Raw genomic sequence first — 16,313 nt, 5'->3', positions numbered from 1 at the left:
TCAGAGGAGCAGACTCGAGCAATTAGAATGCAGAGTGGGACATCTGGAGGACCAGGGAATCAACACCAACATAGCTGAAAAAAAATCAGATAAAAGAATTAAAAAAAAATGAAGAAACCCTAAGAATTATGTGGGACTCTATAAAGAAGGATAACCTGCGGGTGATTGGAGTCCCAGAACAGGGAGGGGGGACAGAAAACACAGAGAAAATAGTTGAAGAACTCCTGACAGAAAACTTCCCTGACATCATGAAAGACGAAAGGATATCTATCCAAGATGCTCATCGAACCCCATTTAAGATTGATACAAAAAGAAAAACACCAAGACGTATTATCATCAAACTCACCAAAACCAAAGATAAACAGAAAATTTTAAAAGCAGCCAGGGAGAAAAGAAAGGTTTCCTTCAAGGGAGAATCAATAAGAATATGTTCTGACTACTCAGCAGAAACCATGCAGGCAAGAAGGGAATGGGACGACATATACAGAACACTGAAGGAGAAAAACTGCCAGCCAAGGATCATATATCCAGCAAAACTCTCTCTGAAATATGAAGGCGAAATTAAGATATTTACAGACAAACACAAGTTTACAGAATTTGCAAAAACCGAACCAAAGCTACAAGAAATACTAAAGGATATTGTTTGGTCAGAGAACCAATAATATCAGATATCAGCACAACACAAGGTCACAAAACAGAACGGCCTGATATCAACTCAAATAGGGAAATCACAAAAACAAACAAATTAAGATTAATTAAAAAAAAAAAATACACATAACAGGGAATCATGGAAGTCAATAGGTAAAAGATCACAATAATCAAAAAGAGGGACTAAATACAGGAGGCATTGAACTGCCATATGGAGAGTGATACAAGGCGATATAGAACGATACAAGTTAGGTTTTTACTTAGAAAAATAGGGGTAAATAATAAGGTAACCACAAAAAGGTATAACAACTCTATAACTCAAGATAAAAACCAAGAAAAACGTAACGACTCAACTAACATAAAGTCAAGCACTATGAAAATGAGGATCTCACAATTTACTAAGAAAAACGCCTCAGCACAAAAAAGTATGTGGAAAAATGAAATTGTCAACAACACACATAAAAAGGCATCAAAATGACAGCACTAAAAACTTATTTATCTATAATTACCCTGAATGTAAATAGACTAAATGCACTAATAAAGAGACAGAGAGTCACAGACTGGATAAAGAAACATGATCCATCTATATGCTGCCTACAAGAGACACACCTTAGACTTAGAGACACAAACAAACTAAAACTCAAAGGATGGAAAAAAGTATATCAAGCAACAATAAGCAAAAAAGAAGAGGAGTAGCAATATTAATTTCTGACAAAATAGACTTTAGACTTAAATCCACCACAAAGGATAAAGAAGGACACTATATAATGATAAAAGGGACAATTGATCAGGAAGACATAACCATATTAAATATTTATGCACCCAATGACAGGGCTGCAAGACACATAAATCAAATTTTAACAGAATTGAAAAGCGAGATAGATACCTCCACAATTATAGTAGGAGACTTCAACACACCACTTTCGGAGAAGGACAGGACATCCAGTAAGAAGCTCAACAGAGACACGGAAGATCTAATTACAACAATCAACCAACTTGACCTCATGGACTTATACAGAACTCTCCACCCAACTGCTGCAAAATATACTTTTTTTTCTAGTGCACATGGAACATTCTCTAGAATAGACCACATATTAGGTCATAAAACAAACCTTTGCAGAGTCCAAAACATCGAAATATTACAAAGCATCTTCTCAGACCACAAGGCAATAAAACTAGAGATCAATAACATAAAAACTAGGGAAAAGAAATCAAATACTTGGAAAATGAACGATACCCTCCTGAAAAAAGACTGGGTTATAGAAGACATCAAGGAGGGAATAAGGAAATTCATAGAAAGCAACGAGAATGAAAATACTTCCTATCAAAACCTCTGGGACACAGCAAAAGCAGTGCTCAGAGGCCAATTTATATCAATAAATGCACACATACAAAAAGAAGAAAGAGCCAAAATCAGAGAACTGTCCCTACAACTTGAACAAATAGAAACTGAGCAACAAAAGAATCCATCAGGCACCAGAAGAAAACAAATAATAAAAATTAGAGCTGAACTGAATTAGAGAACAGAAAAACAATTGAAAGAATTAACAAAGCCAAAAGCTGGTTCTTTGAAAAAATTAACTAAATTGATAAACCATTGGCTAGACTGACTAAAGAAATACAGGAAAGGAAACAAATAACCCGAATAAGAAACGAGAAGGACCACATCACAACAGAACCAAATGAAATTAAAAGAATCATTTCAGATTATTATGAAAAATTGTACTCTAACAAATTTGAAAACCTAGAAGAAATGGATGAATTCCTGGAAAAACACTACCTACCTAAACTAACACATTCAGAAGTAGAACAACTAAATAGACCCATACCAAAAAAAGAGATTGAAACGGTAATCAAAAAACTCCCAACAAAAAAAAAAAAAAAGCAGAGCTCAGAGGTCAATTTATAGCATTAAATACACACATCCAAAAAGAAAAAAGGGCCAAAATCAAAACATTAGCCCGACAACTTGGACAGATAGAAAGAGAGCGGCAAAAGAAGCCCTTAGGCACCAGAAGAAAGCAAATAATAAAAATTAGAGCAGAATTAAATGAAATAGAGAACAGGACAATTGAAAGGGTTAACAAGACCAAAAGCTGGTTCTTTGAAAAGATCAACAAAATCGATAAACCACTGGCCAAACTGACAAAAGAAAAACAGGAGAGCAACCAAATAACCCGAATAAGAAAAGAGATGGGCAATATCACAATAGACCCAACTGAAATTAAAAGAATCATAACAGAATACTGTGAAAAATTGTACTCTAATGATGAAAACCTAGAGGAAATGAACAAATTTCTAGGAACACACTACCTACCTAAACTAACACAAACAGAGGTAGAACAACTAAATAAACCTATAACAAAAGAAGAGATCGAAAAGGTAATTAAAAAACTCCCAACACCAACAACAAAAAAAGCCCTGGCCCTGATGGCTTCAGTGGAGAATTCTACCAAACTTTCAGAGAACAGTTAACACCACTACCACTAAAGGTATCTCAGAGAATAGAAAAGGATGGAATACTTCTAAACCCATTCTATGAAGCCAGCATAACCCTGATACCAAAGCCAGGTAAAGACATCACAAAAAAAGAAAATTACAAACCAGTATCCCTCATGAACATAGATGCAAAAATCCTCAACAAAATTCTAGCCAACAGAATTCAACAACATATCAAAAAAATAATTCACCACAATCAAGTGGGATTCATACCAGGTATGCAGGATGGTTCAACATTAGGAAAACAATCAGTGTAATCCATCACATAAATAAAACAAAATACAAGAACCACATGATCTTATCAATTAATGCTGAAAAGGCATTCGACAAAGTCCAACACCCATTCATGATAAAAACTCTCAGCAAAATAGTAATAGAAGGGCAATTCTTCAACATAATGAAGGGCATTTATACAAACCCAACAGCCAACAGCATCCTAAATGGAGACGGTCTGAAAGCACTCCCCTTGAGAATGGGAACCAGACAAGGATGCCCTTTATTACCACTCTTGTTCGACATTGTGCTAGAGGTCCTAGCCAGAGCAGGTAGGCTAGAAAAAAAAAAGGGGGAGGGGGGGAGGCATCTAAATTGGTAAGGAAGATGTAAAAGTATCTCTGCAGAAGATATGATCTTACACACAGAAAACCCCAAAGAATCCACAAGGAAATTATTAGAACTAATAGAAGATTTCAGCAAAGTATCAGGATACAAGATAAACATACAAAAATCAGCTGAATTCCTCTATACCAACAAAGAGAACTTCAAAGAGGAAATCACCAAATCAATACCATTTACAATAGCCCCCAAGAAGATAAAATACTTAGGAATAAATGCAGGCAGAGATGTAAAAGACCTATACAAAGAAAACTACCAGACACTACTGCAAGAAACCAAGAGAGATCTACATTAAGTGGAAAAACATACCTTGCTCATGGATAGGAAGACTCAACAAACATTGTGGAGACCAAAGCGGTCTACAGATACAATGCAATCCTGATCCAGATTCCAATGGCATTTTTTAACGAGATGGAGAAAAAAATCACCAACTTCATAGGGAAAGGGAAGAGGACCTGGATAAGTAAAGCATTATTGAAGAAGAACAAAGAGGGAGGCTTCACACTACCTAAGTTTAGAGCCTATTATACCGCCACGGTAGTCAAAACAGCCTGGTACTGGTACAACAGCGGATACATAGACCAATGGAATTGAGAATCCAGTTGTAAATTCATCCCACTATAAGCAGCTAATACTTGACAAAGGCCCAAAGTCCATTAACTGGGGAAAAGACAGTCTCTTTAACAAATGGTACTGGCATAACTGGATACCCATCTACAAAAAAATGAAACAAGACCCATACTTCACACCATGCTGGATCAAAGACCGAAATATAAAATCTAAAACGATAAAGATCATGGAAGGAAAAATAGGGACAACACTAGGAGCCGTAATACATGGCATGAACAGTATACAAACATTACTAACAATGCACATATACCAGAAGAGAAACGAGGTAACTGGGAGCTCCTAAAAATCGAACACCTATGCTCATCCAAAGACTTCACCAAAAGAGTAAAAAGATTACCTACAGGCTGGGAAAAAGATTTTAGCTATGACATTTCCGATCAGCGTCTGATCTCTAAAATCTACATGACACTGTAAAAACTCAACTACAAAAACACAACCCAATTAAAAAATGGGCAAAGGATATGAACAGGCACTTCACTAGAGAAGACATTCAGGTAGCTAACAGACACATGAGGAAATGCTCACGATCATTAGCCATTAGAGAAATGCAAATCAAAACTACAAGGAGATTCTATCTCACTCTAACAAGGCTGGCATTAATCCAAAAAACACAAAATAATAAACGTTGGAGAGGTTGTGGAAAGACTGGGACACATACACTGCTGGTAGGAATGTAAAATGGTACAACCATTTGGAAATCGATTTGGCATTTCCTTAAAAAGCTAGAAATAGAAATGCCATACGATCCAGCCATCCCACTCCTTGGAATATATCCTAGAGAAATAAGAGCTTTTACACAAACAGATACATGCACACCCATGTTCACTGCAGCATTGTTTACAATAGCAAAAACATGGAAGCAACCAAAATGCCCATCAGCAGATGAATGGATAAATAAATTATGGTATATTCACACAATGGAATATTACCCATCGATAAAGAACAGTGATGAATCTGTGAAACATTTCATAACATAGAAGAATCTGGAAGGCATTATGCTGAGTGAAATTAGTCAGTTGCAAAACGACAAATATTGTCTGAGACCACTATTATAAGAACTCAAAAAATAGTTTAAACAGGGAATGTTTACGATGATGGTTACGAGAGTGGAGAGGGATGGAGAGGGGTTTTCACTAATTAGATAGTAGATAAGAACTATTTTAGGTAAAGGGAAAGACAACACACAATACAGGAGAGGTCAGCACAACTGGACTAAACCAAAAGCAAAGAAGTTTCCTGAATAAACTGAACGCTTCGAAGGCCAGCATAGCAGGGCGGGGGTTTGGGGACCATGGTTTCAGGGGACATCTGAGTCAACTGGCATAATAAAATCTATTAAGAAAACATTCTGCATCCCACTTTGGCGACTGGCATCTGGAGCCTTAAACGCTAGCAAGCGGCCATCTAAGATGCATCAATTGGTCTCAACCCAGTGGAGCAAAGGAGAATGAGGAACACCAAAGACACAAGGTGATTATGAACCCAAGAGACAGAAAGGGGCACATAAACCAAACACTACATCAGCCTGAGACCAGAAGAACTAGATGGTGTCCAGCTACAACCAGTGACTGCCCTGACAGGGAACACAACAGAGAACTCCTGAGGAAAAAGGAGAGCAGTGAGATGCAGACCTCAAATTCTCATAAAAAGACCAGACTTAACAGTCTGACTGAGACTAGAAGGGCCCCAGAGGTCATGGTCCCCAGACCTTCTGTTAGCCCAAGAGAGGAACCATTCCCAAAGTCAACTCTTCAGACAGGGATTGGACTAGACTATGGGATAGAAAATGATACTGATGAAGACTGAGCTTCTTGGATCAAATAGACACATGAGACTATGTGGGCAGCTCCTGTCTGGAGAGGAGATGAGAGGGCAGAGGGGGTCAGAAGCTGGTCGAATGGACACAAAAATAGAGTGTGGAGGGAAGGAGGGTGCTGTCTCATTAGAGGGAGAGCAACTAGGAGTATATAGCAAGGTGTATATAAGTTTTTGTATGAGAGATTGACTTGGTTTGTAAACTTTGACTTAAAGCACAGTAAAAATTTTACATAAATAAATTCTTTCCCACTCTGGGGAAAAAAATCAAAAGACGCGTTGCATTGGGCAAATCTGCTGCAAAAGACCTCTTTAAAGTGTTGAAAAGTAAAGTCTTCACCTTGAAGACTAAGGTGCGCCTGACCCAAGCCATGGTGTTTCAGTCACCTCCTATGCTTGTAAAATCTGGATGATGAATAAAGAAGACCGAAGAAGAGTTGACACCTTTGAATTGTGGTGTTGGAGAAGAATATTGAATATACCATGGATTGCTAAAAGAATGAACAAATCTGTCGTGGAAGAAATAGAACCAGAATGCTCCTTAGAGGCAAGGATGGCGAGACTACATCTCACATACTTTGGACATGTTGTCAGGAGAGATCAGTCCCTGGAGAAGGACATCATGCTTAGTAAAGTAAAGGGTCAGTGAAAAACAGGAAAACCCTCAATGAGATTGACTCAGTTGCTGCAACAGTAGGCTTAAGCATAGCAACGATTGAGGATGGCCCAGGACATGGCAGTGTTTTATTCTGTTGTACATAGGGTCGCTATGAGTCGGATTTGACTCGATGGCACCTAACAACAACAACAATGTTGGGACAACTGGATAAACTTGGAAAAAGTAAATTTATGCCTCTGCCCTAAGTCCAAAATGGATTAAATGTGAAATATGAAAAGTAAAATCCTGGAATTAGTAAAAGAAAATTTGGACAGCTATGTATGAAATCTTAACAGTGCAGAGGGCCTTTCTAAGGATAACACCTGCTTTGAAACCATGTATGAGGTTTCAAAGGTTTGATTACATAAAAAATTTAAATCTTTGTGCCCCCAAAAAACAAACAAAATTAAGAGAGAAATACCAAACTGAGAAAAGTATCTGTGATGTTTCCAAAAGGATTACTATCATTGATAATAAGATAAAGATGTGAGCACCCATAGAAAGCGGGCAAAGAACATGTGCAGGTAATTCACAAAAGAAGAAACACAGCTTCCCAGTAAGGGTGGAAAATGAACTTACTGTGCTTCACTGAGGATTTTAAAATGCAAATTATCCCAGGCACTAAATTTGTCTCAAATTGGCAGAGACTGGTAGTCATGGGCTCTGCACTGCTGGAGGTGGTCTGGCTGGTACAGCCTCTCTAGGGGAGAATTTGGTGAGATATGTCAACATTTTTAAATTGACCTACCCAATCTACTCCCCAGCAATTATTTAAGAAATAACCAGCAAACGGTAAAAGATGGATTCTGTCTGTTACAGCATCATTTCTAAAGCAGAATGCTTTGGAGACAAACTAAATGAAAACAGTAGGGGACTGGCAAATACATTTTTGTTGCATCCAAATACTGAAATGCCATATGGTAATTTAAACACTAGCACTCTTGAAAAATATTTAAGGACAGAGAAGAAAATATACGGTAGAATGGAAAAAGCAAACTATTTCTTGGAAGCTCAATTCCATTTTTTCTTAGAATTTTTACTTCTTTATTTTTATTATCGTTATTTAATTATTCTTAATAAAAATGCTGGAAGGAGAAGGAGCTAAGGTTATCAGTGGTTATCTCTGGGAGGTAAGGTTGTGAATCAGATAATTTTTTATTTTCTTCTTTGTGTTTGTCTTTGCTTCTCAAATTCTCTTCAACAAAAATATGTTAGATACAAAATAAGTATTCAGCAGTAAATAACATTCTGAACAAAATAAAACTGTATGACTTACCATATGACTCAAAAATTCTACTCCTAAGTATCTACTCAAGAGAAACAAAAACATATGTCTACACAGAGATTTGTACATAAATATTCATAGCAGCTTTATTCACAAATAGCAAAAAGTGGAAGCAACCCAAATGTTCATCATCACCTGGTGAATAGATAAACAAAATATGGTATATCCAGGCAACGGGATACTGCGAAGCCATCTGACACTTGGATGGACCTCAAAAACACTGCTCAGTGAAAGAAGCCAGACACAAAAGGCCACATGTTGTGTGAATCCATTTATATGACATGACCAAAAAAGGAGCGGGCAGAGGCTTCTCCCTGGGTGATGAAAATGTTCCACAGTTAGACCGTGGTGATATTACACAGTTCTGTAAATATACTAAAATTCTTAAATTGTACACTTAAAGTGAGTGATTTTATGGTGTATAAACTAGATCTCAATAAAGCTATTTTAAAAAATAATAAAATTGAATGGCTAAAACATGGTGGACTTTTGGAATAAAAAGGGCCTGGTGGTATCGTGGTTATGAGTTTGGCTGTTAACCAAAAGGTCAGCAGTTCCAATCCACCAGCTACTCCTTGAAAACCCTATGGGGCAGTTCTACCCCGTCCTATAGGGTCGCTATGAGGCAGAATCAACTCGACTGCAACAGGTTTTTGGTGTCTACCAGGACTTCAAACTGGTTTGTTCCAGTTTGAGCCCCTGCTGAGAATTTGCATTTCTAACAAGTGCCCTGCTGAGAATCTGCATTTCCACCCCAGATATACTGAATCAGAATCTACATTTTAACAAGATCTTAAGGTGATTCTTAGGTATAACTTCCTGGGAACTTGTTAGAAATGCAGATTCTCAGCAGGGCATAGAACCAGTTCAAAGCCCTGGTTTCTACATGGACTTTCTCACTCTAAGAGAAATCTGAAAAACATGGCCTTGTGTTTATAACTTAGAGCAGGCAAAAAAAAAACAAACATTGCCTTCGAGTTGATTCCGACCCATAGCGACCCTACAGGACAGAGCAGACCTGCCCCATAGGGTTTCCAAGGAGCAGCTTGTGGACTTCAACTGCCGATTTTTTGGTTAGCAGCCAAACACTTAACCACTGCACCACCAGAGCAGGCCAGGAATAGGGTAACTGAATTAACCTGGCCTTAATCATCGACTCGACGGCAGTGGGTGGTTGGTGGGAATCTGATGCTGGTTCTGGTTCACCAAGGTGATACACGCACATGGCTTCAAGTTTTTGTAGTAAAATGATGGTGGGGAGTATATGGCTCTCACCACACTTGTCCTGAGTGAGGCTTGGAGTATGAAGGCATTACAGGAGGGCCTCCTCCACCCAGGGCCTGTCATAAAGTGTTCCTTCTTGATCTTTCACAAGCGTGAAAATACAGTATTGTATCAGGATGAAGCACACAGGCTCTGGAATCACACAGATCTGTGTTCAAATGCTGCCTCCCCATGTAGTGCTTGTGAGTCTTTGGACAAATTACTTCACCTTTCCTAGTTGCTGTTTTCTCATCTGAAGTTAGCATAAAAATAGTACCTACTTAATAAAGTTGTATAGCTTAATGGAATAATGTTTTTAAAGCTCAGTTCCTGGCATATAGTAAATTTTCCAAAAAAAAAAATGGCAGCTATTATTATTTTTAGTAGTTATATTCTTGCTTAGAATGCCTTCTGAACCCTAAGAATCTAGCATTAGGATAATACTCATTGGGCTGTGTAAAAAAAATTAGCAGATAGGATGCTGTCCTTGTTCATTTTTCATTTATCTAATTACAATGATCTAAGTTCTCTCTAACAAAAATGAATTGCTCTTGTTTCATTGCAGACAATTGCATCTATAAAAAGGTTTGCCCATTTAATGGTGGCTCTTTTTTGGTTCAACCCTCTGCATCAGATTTCCAGTTCTGTTGGAACCAGGCTCCTTATGCCATTGGTAAGAAAAACCTTTATCATAATACTCTCCTTCTTCATAGATAAATTTGAACGGTTCAATCACATACAAGAAAACTTGATGGCTTACTGCAAAATTGCCATAAATTATGTGAGTATGGTTAGTTCTCAAAGTATTCTTTTTCTTTTTTAAAATTTTGTTTTTAGGGCTGTTGTCTTTTACTTGTTCCTCCTAGTTGTTCTCAGGGCCTGAGCATAAATGTCATTTTTTAGCCCTTGGTTATCTTTCAGTACCTCATTTCATTTCTCTGGGCCTCATTTTCCTTTTTCTAAAATTCCAGAACTGTACATTTGCTCGTTAAAGTCTCCAGCCTTAAAACCCAGATCAACTTGGGAGAGAAGCACAATGCATTCAGTGCCATTCTCATATATTTTGAAAAGTCTAGAATCACAGAAATTGCTTCCTCCAGTACTTTGCCTACCACTCAAAGTCATGACAGGCGTAGTTGTGCTTTGCTTTTATGGTTCACAATCTACAGCCTTTTTAGAGTCAGATGAGAAGCAAGAATGTTCCAGTTAGTACCGTTTTCTTCAAAAGTATTTGTTGACATGAAAACAATAATAGTTTTTTTTTTTGCTTTTTTGTAATATACATACAACACATACATTTCATCAATTTCTAGATGTATATTTCAGTGACATTGATTACATTCTTCAAGTTGTACACCCATTTTCCCTCTCTTTTTCCTACCTATCACATTACCCTTAACATACCTACAGTGCACTCCAAACAAAAACCCTCTCCCGTACCCACTAATTACTTTGGTTTCTATATATTTGCTTATTTCATATAAGTGATATCATACAGTATTTGTTCTTTTGTGTCTGACTTATTTTGATCAGCATAATGTCTGCAAGTTTCATCCATGCTGTGGCAATTAATAGTTTTGAGAGGAGAGCAGAGAGACCAATCCTAGAGATACTGGGAAGATGTGCCATGCTTTCAAGACCGATATGGTAAAAAAGAAAGGGAAGATTTGAAAATGATTTCCAGGTTTTGAGCTATAACACTGGAGGTCACTGGAGAGGTCAAGGCTAGAGGCATACATGTGGTAGACAGAAATCACTAGGGTGAAGCCAAGAGAGCAGATGAGTTCACCAAGGGAGAGTGTGCTGAGACAGGGCCAGGATGAAGGTCAGAGCGACAACATGAAGAGGCCGGTAAAAAACACAAAAGTGTGATCAGAGGGAAACGAGGACAGGTGCAGGGCCCAGGAGTCAGTGTATCATAAGAACTATTTCAAGAAGAAGGGCTATCCTTTAACAAATAACAAACCCGTTGGACCCAATGTATGGGAGGGACAGTGAGGAATAAGTCATAGCCACTGCCCTAACAGACAGGGGCACATAGAGGAAGAGTGGCCAGGTGTCACAGGGACCTGGCCTGAGCCTAGAAGAATAAGTGAGGGAAAGGGTTTCCAGGCAGATGGCACGAGCCAAAGGAAAGGGTATGTCAAGCTGCAGTCTGGACAACAGGCAGAAAGTCTCACAGGATTTTAATGGGTACGCCGCCAGAAGATCAGTTTACAGAATTTCAGGAGGAAAAAATGGTGATGAGAAATGGAGACAGTGCACTACTAGAGGCAGAAGTTTGCCAATTAAGGGGAGAAGAGGAGGTGGCTAGATTCAGTGAAGGTTATCTTAGAATTGGGGGGATATGCACATTTGAAGGAAGAAGAGAAGCAACCAGGGGGATGTGAAAGATGGAAGTTTCTGGAGAAGTCAGGATGAATGTGAGACAGCTGCGATGCCGCCACTACCACGAAGCCACTGGGCTGAGATCTGACACGCCCTGTTACCTTGCAGTCTGTGCTTTCCCGTACCTCCTGGCCTTCACCACCGACTCCATGGAGATCCGCCTGGTGGTGAATGGGAACCTGGTCCACACAGCAGTTGTGCCTCAGCTTCAGCTTGTGGCCTCCAGAGTGAGTAGAACTGGGATCTTATTTCTGACTGAGGGGCCTTTGGAGCCCCAAGCACCACGAGATTTCAGGCAAGCACTGAAACTGCACCTCACTGAGTTAGACTGATGATAATACCACCACTGGGTGTCAAAATGCCGGACGGGAGATGAAGCAGCTGAAAACGGACTGGTTGGGTTTTCTTGTGTGACCTTCTTAGGCTTCAAAATGCTCTTCCTTAGTTTTGTTAATAGAGTTACTCAGTGATTTGGTGGTTGGCAGCGCTCAGCTGAACGGAGAACTCCCCAGTCAGAGAGTGGGCCAGTTTTTCATGTCAGTGTTGTACCAGAGGACATTCCAAGTCTATTAAAAAAAAAAAAAAAATTTTTTTTTTATAAAAGAGCTTGCAAAAAAATAGTTTTTTTTTAATTTTTTTTTTTTAAAAAAGAGCTTGCAACACCTCTTTCTTCCTTTGCTGCTTCTATCCTCAATTTGAGTTTGTATCCCATGAAATAATGATAAATCCAAGTCTAATAATGCAAGTGTTGAGTGAAATCAAGACATGCAGGTACGACTGTGACTTCCCAAGGTATCTTCTATCGCTGGCACACAGTCCAGAAGGTCTTGTTCTAGTCCGTTCCCCTGAATTAGCCCCACATAGTCTTCCCTGGGCTGGTCCCCCAGCTGCTCCCCCACCATGGCACATCCTCAGTCCTGACATTTATTAAATTTGGTGGTGACTGCTTACTTGTCTGCCTTCCCAGCTACACTGACAGTCTGCGAGAGCAGGGACTGTGCTGGCTTATTCTCTAACATAGCACCAGTGGTATGCCGGTAAACGTTTAACCACCAGCTCTCCAAAAAAGGGATGTCGCACGTGTGTGTGTATGTGTATACACACATTAGCTGATTATAAATTTCACTGATATAAAGGCTGTGTAGCTCACAATTTACAAAGAACAAAATACACAATGCTTTTTATCATAAAGTCCATTTAGCCAAATGGTTCTCACAGAATGCTTTTGTTAACTTTTGATGAACTCTTGTACCTGTAGCCAACCCGTGGGTACAATTCAATAATAATTTTAAAATTGGAGTTATATCTCAATTCGCTAATTCTTTTTGTCATTTAATCTGATATGTGATCTACTATTAAACTATTTCTTGCCCCTGTGCAAATCATATTCATTAAACCAAAACTTCTTTCAGCCTCAGTACTAGACTCAACATACTTTTGTTGTTAGGTGCTGTTGAGTTGATTTCGACTCATAGTGACCCCACATGACAGAGTAGAACTGTCCCATGGGATTTTCTAGGCTGTTTTTTAATCTTTACGGGAGCATATCACAAAGCCTTTCTCCCATAGTGCAGCTGGCAGGGTTCGAACCAGCAACCTTTTGGTTAGCAGCTGAGCGCTGAACCATTGCGCACCAGGGATCCTTCCTTTTATGTTTCATTACCTTCATCATTTATGTCTTCTCCATCACTTCTTAAGTCTTCACAATCGACAAAGCAACAAATCAAGCTCTGATTTGTAGCATTTGCCAATTTCCATGGTGTAAACAGTCCCACCATGATTAATTTCAAGCTATCAGTGTGACGCCACTGAGCATAGTATTAGGAAGAGACGCCCAGTAGCTGCCAGTCGATAGTATTTCCACAACAGATACTACGGATGTAAATAATTTCAGGGGAATAGATAATAGGAAAGGGTAGTTAAATAATTAGGAAGTGATGAGTTTTTATGTTTATTGCCATTGTTTTAATATAAGTTATTAAAGTTTATGTAATTTTAATAATAGCTATGTTTAACAGCCAGCTTGCACCATTCCTGAAGCTCAGCTCTCCTGCGTCGGTACACGCTAGCCCCGGCACACTGCCGCCGTTCCCGCCGAAGCCAGCACGTTTGGGTGTGCGTGTGTACTTGCTGAGTCAGTGCATGAATCATCGCTTTCCTCAGCTGTAAAATGGGGCTGACTGAATCCCGGAAGGCCCTGCTAGTTCTAACACTCCAGGAGCCTGAGGTCCCCCTTAGGAAACTGTCAGTTGTGTCTGTGTTTGCAGAAGATGTGTGCAAAACTGACTGCTTTCTATTGTGTGTCAACAAAGAGATAAGGAAAAGTAGTGGAGAACTCAATTCTCAGGCAAAGGCTAACTAGCGCGCCCGGCTTTACTCAGGAAGCCCCCACCTAGGCACCCGGTCCTGTACTGCACGCTCCAAGGGATGTAGCAGCTAAGGGATGGTGGGAGGGCCAGCGGATACAGGGCCTGGGATGCCAGGCACCACTGTAATATTTCCTTTCTTCCTAGTCGGATATATACTTCACAGCAACTGCGGCTGTAAATGAGGTCTCATCTGGAGGCAGCTCCAAGGGGGCCAGTGCCCACAATTCTCCTCAGACACCCCCAGGCCGAGATACTCCAGTATTTCCTTCTTCCCTGGGGGAAGGTGAGGTCTAGCTTTTATTGTCCTGTTCATAGATATTTTTAATCCATTCTTGTTTCTCTGATTCATTATCAAATGCAATTACTGCCTAAAGAAGTCATTATTTAAAGCCATTAAAAAAAAAAAACCTTGTAGTCTGAATGTATCAGTTGCATTAACACACCTTGTGATGATTTTTAAATTTCTTATGAAAAAATTGTTTTAATGGGAAGAAGGGAGTTAAGAGCTAGAGAATTTCTGACTTGCAAGAGCAAAGTTACTTTTCCTTCTAGTGGGGTTTTATAGCTAAAAGCATATAGTAATAAAACCTAAACATTACTGAGCACACCCAGCCTTTCACTCTAACTGGCTTTGCCTATGGATCCAAAGGCCTTTGCTGTGGTTACCGCATTGCCTTCAACACAGTGGTTTTCATAATTTCTTACCACATCAATTATTTTTATTGCTCATGGTTCCGGTTAAGCACAAAGCTTCCCAAACAGGGCAGCTGTGCTGCTGGGTTTGCTGCAGCTTTTTGCTTTTCTTGTCTAGTCTTTTTTCCTGGTATCTGTGGTTGCATTTTATCTGACTTATACATGAAAACAATGCCCTTGGAAAACACAGTGCCATCAGGCACCGTCAGTGAACGGTTCATCATGAGACTTGGGAGATCAGCGGGTGGCATAAAATCTTCCTTCATAGCTATGTTGAGGAATCAGAAATTGGTCTCTTGTAAATAGCTTAAACTTAAAGTTCTGATGTTCTTTTCTAAATCATATTGCAGGTGAAATTCAGTTCAAAAATCTGTACAAGATTCCACTCAGAAACCTTGTTGGCAGAAGCATCGAGCGACCTCTGAAATCTCCCTTAGTCTCCAAGGTCATCACTCCACCCACTTCCATCGGTGTTGGCATCGCTGCCATTCCTGTCACTCATTCCTTGTCTCTGTCTCGTATGGAGATTAAGGAAATAGCAAGCAGGACCCGCAGGGAACTGCTGGGTAATAGCTCTTGATCTTTTGTGTTTTCACTGTTGGTAAAGATATCCATTGGTTTTATCTTTGGATATTTGTCATCCTCAAAAACAACGAGTTGATGAAGAAACTTTCTCATAAATCAATTATAGTACATCTACGTCAAGGATACTGTACAGTTTACCCACCAGCAGTGATGTGAAACCCATTGCCGTGGAGTTGATTCCAACTCATAGCGACCTTATAGGACAGAGTAGAACTGCCCCACAGGGTTTCCAAGGAGTGGCTGGGGGATTCAAACTGCCGACCTTTGGTTAGCAGCTGAGCCCTTAACCACTGTGCTGCCAGGGATGTGCAGATGTGTATTTACTGGTGTAGAAAGCTGCCCAAACCATGTTAAGGGGGTGGGGGAGGAAAGGCAGTTTATAAAACAATACGTCTAGTGTGATAAGTTTTTTTAAATTATTTATATATGTATAAAGGAGCCCTGTAGCACAGTGGTTAAAGCGTTCAGCTACTAACTGAAAAGTTGGCAGTTCGAACCTACCAGCTGCTCTGCAAGAGAAGGATGTGGCAGTCTGCTTCCATAAAGATTACAATTTGGAAACATTATGGGGATGTTCTACTCTGTCCTATAGGGTGGCTGTGAGTCAAAATGAACTCAACGGCAATGGATTTTTATATGTGTGATTTCCTAGAAAAGTGTCTGGAAGGATTTATATCCCGCAGTTCTCAGAAAACATTTTATATTTGTGTATCTAAAAGTTTAAGTTTACCACGTTCTTACTTATGCCTGTTTCAGTCATCACTTCTCCCAGCCATAGACCATGGGACAGGTCCGTGGGGATAGTACGGATGAGATGTATTTGTTTTGCCCTTTCTCTCTCAGTATACAGACAGAAGAGCAGTCC

At 39.5% G+C, this 16,313-nt stretch overlaps 1 protein-coding gene and 1 long non-coding RNA gene across 8 annotated transcripts in view; one reads left to right on the top strand and one right to left on the bottom strand.

The window, feature by feature from the left end:
- Positions 1 to 16,313, bottom strand: part of LOC135232436 (uncharacterized) — a 34,146-nt gene that overhangs the window by 12,339 nt on the left and 5,494 nt on the right. For 4 of the 7 annotated variants that reach the window (XR_010323015.1, XR_010323012.1, XR_010323014.1 and 1 more), the window contains exon 2: positions 11,903 to 12,367. This is a non-coding gene — a long non-coding RNA (uncharacterized LOC135232436). Of the gene's footprint in view, positions 1 to 2,537; positions 8,465 to 11,902; positions 12,368 to 16,313 lie in introns of those variants that run through there. The other 3 variants (XR_010323013.1, XR_010323018.1, XR_010323017.1) reach the window with 3 other exon arrangements.
- GARNL3 (GTPase activating Rap/RanGAP domain like 3) overlaps positions 1 to 16,313 on the top strand; it is a 149,304-nt gene that overhangs the window by 129,315 nt on the left and 3,676 nt on the right. Inside the window, exons 23-26 of the mRNA XM_003407721.4 lie at positions 9,979 to 10,086; positions 11,910 to 12,028; positions 14,315 to 14,453; positions 15,214 to 15,429. Of these exons, the coding sequence (XP_003407769.2) occupies positions 9,979 to 10,086; positions 11,910 to 12,028; positions 14,315 to 14,453; positions 15,214 to 15,429 (582 nt within the window). The remainder of the gene's footprint in view (positions 1 to 9,978; positions 10,087 to 11,909; positions 12,029 to 14,314; positions 14,454 to 15,213; positions 15,430 to 16,313) is intronic.

Source organism: Loxodonta africana, chromosome 9, assembly GCF_030014295.1.
Source record: "Loxodonta africana isolate mLoxAfr1 chromosome 9, mLoxAfr1.hap2, whole genome shotgun sequence".
NCBI lineage: Eukaryota > Metazoa > Chordata > Mammalia > Proboscidea > Elephantidae > Loxodonta > Loxodonta africana.
This window is presented reverse-complemented; position numbering and strand designations above follow the sequence as displayed.